We start from the raw sequence: 9,767 nt of genomic DNA, 5'->3' as shown, positions 1-9,767 counted from the left end.
AAACTAACTACCCGAATTCTTTAACACACGTTACCGTCCCCGGCAACGGCGCCAAAAATGCTTGACCGATTTCCTAGTCCTAAATTAATGGGTTGCCCCAAGCGTAGGGCGGAGATCGACGCAGCATAATATCCGGTAAGTCCGGAGTCGAATCCACAGAGACGGTGATGTGTGCTGACTAAAAATTCGGGTTGTAGAATTAAAATTAGCTCTTAGGTAGCTACCCCTTGTTGTTTTGTTTGAGATTAACTAAAACTTAAGAAAAATAACTTTTCTTTTCAAATAATTAAAAAGAGGTACAGTCGTAGGGTTCATAGCACTCGTAACCAGTCCAGATCAACCTGCTCAATTTGGTATTCTTAAAAATGTTCAATTTTGGATTGAAAAGATACCCCGCAAGATGCGAAACCTTAGGGTCGCCGTATACCCATGCGCAGCGGAGAATGGGTTTTGGACCCCCATTCCCCCGTTCACAAGGGCTCCGACAATGCCCAGATTCGTCCGCGGGAAGTATTTTTCCAATCTTAAATCATTTTTACATTGTTTGATAAAAAAGAGCAGTACCCGAACTGATCACGGCGTGCTAATCACCCCGCGACCCTACCTATATCACTACTCACTAATCATTATGTGATAAACAAAAGAAACCCTAAATTGAAACATGATTCTATTACGCAAGATGAAAAATAAACAAAAAATAACAATTAATTAAATACCAATGAATAACTTTAATAAAGAACAGAAATCAATACGAGTTACCGGTGTGCGGAGATCTAAACAAAACTTAAAAGAGAAAAACAAAGCTTCGAAGAAATCAATACTGTAAAATAAAGGTCGGAGTGTGTACTGAAAATACAGTGGGAGAAATTGCAGCCCTGTTCTTTCTTTAACCCTCGATCGCTGCTTGTGTTTTTCTCTGACAACCCTCCGTTCTCCCTTCTCGCAGCTCTCTGTCCTCCCTTTTATATTTTTTTCCGCTGACAGCCGCCCCCTTTTTTTTCAAAAGCTGCTGCCGACCGTTTTTTTTCAAAAACTGCTGCCGATTAGTTTTTTCCAAAAGCTAAAGCTGCTTTTGACTTTTTTTTTCAAAAGCTGCTTCCCACGTAGACGGTAGGGTAAAAAAAAGTTGTTTTTTTTACAGGCATTGAAGGGAAGAATCACATAGAGGCCCTTGGGTTTCATCTACTTCGCACTTTGACCCAAAACTTTTGCTACCTTCCGTTTTTACCCAAAATCTTGAAAATCGAGCTCGAGCAACCTTTATACATAACAACAAATAATAACAATCAGTTAACAAAAATAAAAGACTAATAAATATAGATTGGAGGGCGAAAATATACATATTTTAGCACTTATCAGGCAACCAACTAATATATGCAGACTGTTTCGATCATAACCCAGTGGTGGTGTGATAATTTCAAATGTTCCTTAGGGAATTTCAGAGGTTGTCGGCACCTTGGGGATGGAGATCAAGGATTTTCGAAGTGGAGGAGAACTGTTTTGGAGATTTTGGAGACATGGCTACTGCCGGCGAGGGTCGCCGTGACTGAGTTATGGCTGACGAGTAAAATTTAGGCGTCGATGAGGCTATTCAGGCGCCGACAAGTACAGTTTAGGGATTGGGTAATCGATTTTAAGGGATTTCAGCCATGATTTGGAGTTTCTGGGGCTGACGAGCCAAAAAATAGTCGGCGGAGGCTACGATGATCGCTGCCGGAGGGTATGATAATCGCCTAGAGAAAACAGAGGTCGCACGAGAGAGAGAAACTAGCAAGCACTGTTCACGTGCACTGTTCACGACGCTAGCTATAGTAGAGATGATGTTGGCAATAGATTTAGAGTTTCGTGGTGAGATGATGATGGCGGTAGAGGGTGGCGGCTAAGGTTTTGTATATCTAAGGTGGATGGTGAACCGGTTCTGATACCATATTGTAAGAGAAAGAATGATAGGAAAAGTGTATAGGGTGTTATGTTCACTAACCCTAACACAATGAACTCTTATTTATATAATGGAAAATCATAACATAAGACTACATTAACCAATATGGGACTTATAGCAATACTATATTCTAACAATATCTTGCAAGTACAATTTCAAAATACTCAATTGAAAATACAGAGCTACTTAGGTAAAACATATTGAGTTCGACAATTTCTTGTTCAGTCTATTGTGAGTATGTCACCTTCCTCTTCCACACTTAGTGCTCTGATTGTGCATAAAACACTCAGTAGCAAAATCCTACCCTAAACCCATGCACATAACTTATATATAAGATGTACAATACAATTTAAAATAAAGAGCGATTAAAGTAGAGAGCAATCAATTCAATTACTAACTAGCTTTTAACTTAAAGTGAATTATAAGGATCTTCTCTACAAGGTTCTTTCCTCCGTCACTAATTATGATCGTCTTATGGAACAACTCTCTTCTTACTTGTTACCAGGATTCTAAGTGAATAAACCTAAAGGATCCACTGACGGTGAATTCTCCTGAACTTTAAAAAAAAAAAAAGTTTGGTTGTCTTTATTTGAATATTTTTCGCATTTGTTAAGTTTACGCTAAACTTTTGTGAATTATTGATTTGTCTCGACGAGAGAAATCGAAAAAGTAAATTCATTTTTACTTTTATTCAAATATTTTGAAAAATAACCAATTCTTAGCAAAATAAGTCAACTTTTTAGCTAGATATATTAAATGCCGAATCCAAGCCTCATTCATATTTATCTGGAGATTATCCGCATGCATAGTTATAGAATCGTTACTCTTCTTTCCCCCTCATCATCAACACGACGATTCTTATATATCCATTATGGCCACCCACAAGTCACAGCAGAATACAAACAAAAACCAAAAACCATAAAAGCCAAAAGGAAATGGAATTCTATTCTATACTCATTTTTTAACATCTACCCTCTTCATCTTTTTTTTTTTTTTTTTTTTAATCTTTTAGCAAAAAAATTATATATTTTTTCAACACTAAAAATCTACTCCAGAAGGAAAAAAAAAAAAAAAAAGGAAGAGCGTAGAATTCAATCTCCAGAAGAAAAAAACGTTCGAATCAGAATACCTAAAACAAAACAAGGAGCCCGCGTTGATAGAGCAGAACAGAGATCCTCGAGCCACCAGATGTACGGCAACGGAGGTTAGGCAGAAATGGCGGCGACCGGCGTGAAAGGAACTGAAATATCAGAAAGGCGACACGGATTGCAGCATAAGCTCAGACCTCGAGCCGCAGCGGATCGGTCTGAAAGCGTGGATGGAGAATGGGTCGATGGATGGATGGGAAATAGAGGAGGGGAAGCGAAAAGAAAGGGACGGCCACCGGAGATGGCTGGCCGGCGACGGAGCCGAAGTTACCGGCGCAGGGGAGAGGAAAAGGGGGCTGGCGTTTCATGGTTTCTTTGGGAAGGGGGCTGAACCGATCCCGTTTTTTATGAGTTCAATTTTATTCACCCCGTTTGGCTTGAAGTTGAGGGTTGTTTAATGAAAGTTCTCAAACTTCTGACAACGTCTAGGTGCACAACTAACGTACGATAGCTTAGCGTCAAGTTCGTCCCAATCCTCGGATTTCGTATTCTTAAGCTTCTTCGCCTTCTCGAGCAAAGTCTTTGAGACCCCTTAATATTGGATCAACAACAGATCCTTCATCTACCGTGGACAAAGAGGGAAGTTATTTTTTCTGGTAAATTTCTCCACCATTTTGTTGTAATTATGCGGAAGACACAATGAATCGATCTATAACACGGACAATACAGATGAACGAAAGCAAGGCAACGACCAAGAAACAATCACACAATGATTCAAGTTCTGTGAACTTGTTTACACCCATTTTTGGCCAAAAATCAGGAAATGGATTTACGGGTTAAAAGGTAGCCTCGAGGGTCGAGGCCCTAGCCTTGAAAGACCTTACGACCAGTTGCCCACGAATTATGGCCGGTTATTAAGAAATGATGGGCCTTCCATATAGGCCTAAATCAGTCAAAGGCCTAAGGCTTGAATCAGTCCACCAGGCCTGAGTATTTCGTCCAGGCCTAACCCAAATTCCTAGAAGTAACGAAGGCCTAAGAAATGGGCCCAAATTGGTAGAAGCCTTGGTTTTCTCACCAGGCTTGGGCTCAGAAGGCTTACATTGGGCAAAGGCCCATGATTTACCAACAAGTTTAGGCCCAATTGATGAAAGGCCCACAGCTTTAAGAGCATCGTTAAAGCCTTTAAGGAGCAATTAGGGGGCCTTAAGCTGCTCACAAGTAGCTCAAAAGGCCTTAAGCTGCTCACAAGCAGCTCACAAGTAGCTCAAAGGCCTTAAGCTGCTCACAAGCAGCTCAAAAGCCTAGAATGTTCTTGTTTGGCAGATCTAGGTAAGCTGCTTACAAGTAGCTCAAGATCTGAGTCTTTACTATCCTTTAGCATGAAGCAAGGCTTGGGACACGTGGCAACCATGCATGGAGACATCCCAAGCAGCTCACAAGCAGCTTAGGCCTGGATAAGTAGCTCAAAGGCCTATATCTAACATCATATAAGCTGCTCACAAGCAGCTCAACCAAGCCTGCGTTTTTGGCCTTGGTGGGCCCAAATATCCCTTTTTTATAAACATCCATGCTCATAAGCAGCTTAAAGGCCTCAAGCTGCTCATAAGCAGCTCAAAGGCCTAGAATATTCTTGCTAGACAGATCTGGGTAAGCTGCTCACAAGCAGCTCAAGGTCTGAACTGGTGGGACCCCATTCTTCAGCATGAAGCAAGACCAGAGACAGGTGGCGCACATGCAGCCCTTGGAGCTATTGGTGAATGATTCATGCAGACCTAAGCAAGCTGCTCACAAGCAGCTCATCCAGGTCTGGTTAATCCTTTGTTTCTGGATCCTTCTTCCGTGAAAGATGAACCTCAGAGGATTTAAGGGCCCACAAGGGATGCAAGGACCAATAAAATGGTGGGAAGGCCTGAAGAAGCCTTGGTCTTCAGCATTGGTGGGCCCAAAAGACGTCCAGTCAAGCAGTAGCTGCTCACAAGCAGCTCAAAGGCTTGGATGCTGAAGTTCCTTTTACTCTTTTACAAAGTTTTATGCAGAAAAGAAGGGCTTTTCAGGCCTTTACCATTTCCTTGGAGTAAAGGGCACGTTTTTATCAAAGAATAGCCTCTCATTGGAGCATTTTGAAGCAGCTCAAAAGGGACACTTGGCAGCCATGCATGAAGGCCTGTGGAAGCAGCTTGAATAGCTCAAGACCTGGAACATCTGCCTATAAATACCAGAGTTGAAGGCCTTGGCAAAGGTCCCCGACCATCAAGCCCCCGGCTTATTCAAATTTATGTTTTAACTATCTTCTATCTTTCGGTCCACGACCATCAAAGCCCATGGCTTATCCAAATTTCATTTCATTTATCTTTTAACTATTTTTATCTTTCGGTCCCTGACCAAACAAGCCCACGGCTTATCGTTCAATTACCTTTACTTTCTAGAATAGTTTGTACTCAATCTAGCCAAGCCTAGATTTTATTTCATTTCCTTGTAATCAGACTTTGTTAAACCGTTAATAAAGTCCATTTATTTCTGTTTTAGGCCTTACTCTACCTTTCTGTCCATTTTTCACACGATTAGGAAATTTTAAGTCCTTAACCCGCAAAGGCAAACCACGAACCTCCTCACGGTCTCCACCCTTAGGCCGTGCACTTTCGTCCAGTTAGAAGTCAGATTAAGGCTTCCAGGCCTTGATACAAATTTGGGCAGCAATCCTGCCCTGGCACGCCCGCATCAGGCCTAGAACTGCACCACTCGCTATTCCTAGGCCAATTTTTACATTTTCGGAAACAATCAGAACTTCAATAAACAAAGTCTCAAAGCACTCTTTAGAAACTAACTATCGAAAATTTGACTTGTAAATTCTGTTTAATCCATTCGATGGGACAAAAATCTCAAAGCACGTACTCTTGATTTTACTACATATAGATGGCAGGATTTTTCTTTCCAGTTATCTTGATAGTGTGGATCGATACCTTTTTAATCTTATAGTATTATCCATATTTTCTTTGTTTGGCTTTCTATTTGAAAAGAAGAATGAATAGAATGTGTGGGAGAGAGAAGGGAGAGGAGAGTTCCACCTGGAATTTTTGCTTTTTACGGGAAAAAAGACACTAGTACTTTTCTGCACTATATAGAGATACAAGTTCTGTTATTAATAACGTGATACCCTTTTGTTTTCAGCAAATTAAAACAGAAACTGCAAGAAAAGAACAAAGAAGAAGAGAAGAAAAAATGGTTGTTGTGGACCAGATTGTTGATAAAATCTCAGAAGTAGCCACCACGATAATCTTTTGTCACGTCGGCTATCTGTTCCAGTACAACGAGAACATTCATAGTCTAGAAGTTGAGACCCAAGAACTTGAAGATTTACTAAGAAGGATCAATGAAAAGGTGGTGAGATCCCAAAACAAAGCAGAAGTCATCCAACCTGATGTTGATAAGTGGCAAAAGGATGCAAAGCAGATGCAACATGAATCCACCACATTTCTGGTGAACGAAGTTAGATCAAACACTTGGTGCGTATGTTGCTGGTGTCCAAATCTAGTGTGGCGTTACTGGCTAGGCAAGGAGTCCAAACTGATGGCATCTCGTGTTATTAGTCTCAAAGAGAAAGGCACCATGTATTATACAGAATGGCCACTGTCAAGCCCCGCACCTCCACCGGATCGCCCTATCACAAGTCACGAGGCTTTTGATTCAAGAAAAAATATCTTTAACAGTATAATGGGTGCACTCAAGGATCCTACCATTAAGATGATTGGCGTGCATGGAACAGGTGGTGTTGGAAAGACGACAATGGTAAAGGAAGTTGGCAATGTAGCGAAGAGAGATGGGGTTTTTGACGATGTGGCAATCGCAGTTGTGTCCCGAAATTTGGATAAGAAAAATGTTCAAGGAGAGTTTGCAGCACAATTGGGATTACACCTGGATGACCATGGAAGAGCAGATAAACTTTGGACTAGACTGCAGAATGGGAAGAAGAACCTTGTGATACTTGACAACGTTTGGGATCCACTTGAATTGGAGGAAATTGGAATTCCTAACACAACAGACTATGGTAACAAGGAAGGTTGCTGCAAAGTTCTGGTAACATCCCGGAAGAACCTTTTCCACATGATCACACCAGAAGCATCGACCAGAGTGTTTTTAATCCCAATTTTAAAAGAGAAGGAAGCACGGACCCTATTTATGAAGACGGCAGAAATTTCAGTCAACTCTGAGGAAGAAATGTCTTGTGTAGAAAAAGGGGTGTGACACGAATGTGCAGGCTTGCCCGTTGCTATTCTTGCTGTTGCAAAAGCATTGAAAGGTAAAGAGAGCTACGCGTGGCAAGATGCACTCACGCAACTAAAAAGCAGTAATTTTAACCAGATCATAGACATAGACCCAAATTTGTTCTCTTCCTTGAAATTCAGCTATGATCATCTAGAACCAAGGGATGCACGTTCATGCTTCCTGCTTTGCTCTCTATTTCCAGACGACGCTGAGATTTCAATTGATGACTTGGTGAGATATAACTTTGGGATGAGGTTGCTTGATCCAACTTTGAGTATTACACTTGAAAATATAAGAAACAGTGTACTTACACTGGTTAAAGGGCTTAAAGCATCTTGTTTGCTGCAAGACGGCAAGGACGCCAGCACGGTCAAAATGCACGATGTAATACGAGATATTGCTATATCAATAGCGAAAGATGAGAAGGGATATCTAGTGAAACATGATCTCAAAAAATGGCCCAGATAGAGGCACATATAAAGGCTATTCGGCCATCTCATTGATGTCTGAATATTTTAATGAGATTCCAAGAGAGCTGGGATGTAAAGAACTCCATACATTGGTGTTGAGAAGCAAGGATTCCTCACTTCCAGACAGCTTTTTCAATGGGATGGAGACCAATCTCGAGGTCCTTGATCTGAGTAGCACGGCAATTCAAAGCCTCCCACTCTCACTTTCAAAGTTGGTTAAGCTGCGGATGTTATGTCTCCCAAAAGGAGTGAGAAACATATCTCTGCTGGGGGAGTTAAAGAACCTCGAAATACTTTGCGTCAATGGCATTGATGAGCTAGCATCAGAGATTAGACAGTTAACTTGTTTGAAGTTGCTAGATTTTGGGAAATAATGAGGACGTGAGACTGAGAGTAATTCCACCAAATGTCCTATCTAATTTAACAAGGATGGAGGAATAATGCATTCCTGATAACTTTGATCAGTGGCAAGACGAAGCAACTAGCAAAGAAAGATGGAATGCAAGCCTGGTTGAACTGAACTCATTAACCTGTTTAACGACTTTGAAAGTTCATAAACCACAAGGCAAATCATCACCCAACAACCTCTGCTTTGAAAATCTGGTCAGATTTGCAATATCGATTGGTGCACATTTTCCATGGATTACATATTTTGGTAACAATGAACTAGAACAATCGTCCAAGTATCTTAAAACTCTCCAGTGTTCCCTTGGAAGACAAGTTCAAAGGTTTGCTCTTGAAATCTGAAGTGTTATATCTCCATAAAGTGAAAGGTTTGGTAGAGATGCTTCGTGCAAGTGGGTTCTTTAACTTGAAGTATCTTCGAGTTGTAACTTGTGATGGTGCCGAATATCTTCTTGGAAGACCAGATAAATTTCTACAAACTCCACAACAAAGTATGTCAAGATCTTTCTGCAACTTAAGTACATTAATTGTCGAGAAGTGTACATTCAAATATCTCTTCAACCTCTCCGTTGCGAGATGCCTAGAGCAACTCCAAGTGCTTGTTGTGGATGACTGTTCTAATATGGAAGTCATTGTTGAAATTGAAAGACAAGGAGATGATGAAGAAATTACTTTTCCTCGGTTAACAGAAATGATCTTAACTGACCTACCAAACCTTAGAAGCTTCTGTCCAAGTAAGAGGCCTAATTCAAGAATAAGGGTGAGCAATTCTAACCCTGAACAACCTCTTTTCTGTGAGAAGGTATTATTATCCGAGTTAGCTTTCAATGATTCTATTAATTTTGCCTTGGCGTTTTGCTTAGCATAACAAGAGTTGATATATCAAATTTTGCAGGTTGTGGTCCCTGCATTGGAGGAATTGACAATTTTTCGTTTGGATAACATATCGGAGATATGGGACAAATAATATATACCAATAATGAACGAAGGGACAGGGTCCTTCAGTCTGTTACGGTCCCTGTCTGTGAGACAATGTCCCAGACTCGTGAATGTGGTTCCCTCTAAAATGGTGCAAAGGTTAAGGAATTTCAAAACCCTTAAGGTCTGGGAATGTGATTCGGTGGTTCATGAAATTGAAGACCTAACAGTGGCATTCCCTCAATTAGAAAGATTGTATTTAGATGATCTACAAAACTTGAGGGAGACGGGATTGAACAAGAAGGAAGATCATGGAATTAATGGTGTCTACCCAAACATAAAAGAAATAGATATTGACAACTGTCCCAATCTGGAAAGCATATTCTCATCCTCAACAGCCAGAAACCTAGCTCATCTTCGACGGTTGATTGTACGGAATGATCATTTCCATTCAGATTCAAGACTGAAAGCAATAGTAGAAACTACTAAAGAAAGAGAAGGAGCGAGGGATGAGCCTTTTGTCTTCCCTGAACTGGATCATATGGAGCTTAGGAAGATGACGGATCTCAGGAGTTTCTGCAACAGTTATGGACCTGAAGAATCCCTCTTCAACCAAAAGGTAAACCAGCCAAATGTTTTTTGAGAATTCAGGGCTCCTAATCACTTAGTAATTCGTTAAAC

At 40.8% G+C, this 9,767-nt stretch overlaps 2 protein-coding genes across 2 annotated transcripts in view; both read left to right on the top strand.

The window, feature by feature from the left end:
• The window catches only part of LOC131330670 (fumarate hydratase 1, mitochondrial-like), an 89,765-nt gene that overhangs the window by 31,059 nt on the left and 48,939 nt on the right, over positions 1 to 9,767 (top strand). The window lies entirely within an intron of this gene.
• LOC131330702 (uncharacterized) lies at positions 8,548 to 9,199 on the top strand. The gene is made up of 2 exons (XM_058364378.1): positions 8,548 to 8,970; positions 9,064 to 9,199. The coding sequence occupies exons 1-2, from the start codon at positions 8,548 to 8,550 to the stop codon at positions 9,133 to 9,135; spliced, it is 495 nt and encodes a 164-aa protein (XP_058220361.1). The 3' UTR covers positions 9,136 to 9,199.

Source organism: Rhododendron vialii, chromosome 6a (genome assembly GCF_030253575.1).
Source record: "Rhododendron vialii isolate Sample 1 chromosome 6a, ASM3025357v1".
Classification (NCBI taxonomy): domain Eukaryota; kingdom Viridiplantae; phylum Streptophyta; class Magnoliopsida; order Ericales; family Ericaceae; genus Rhododendron; species Rhododendron vialii.
Note: the sequence above shows the minus strand (reverse complement) of the source record. Positions and strands in the feature narration are given on the sequence as shown.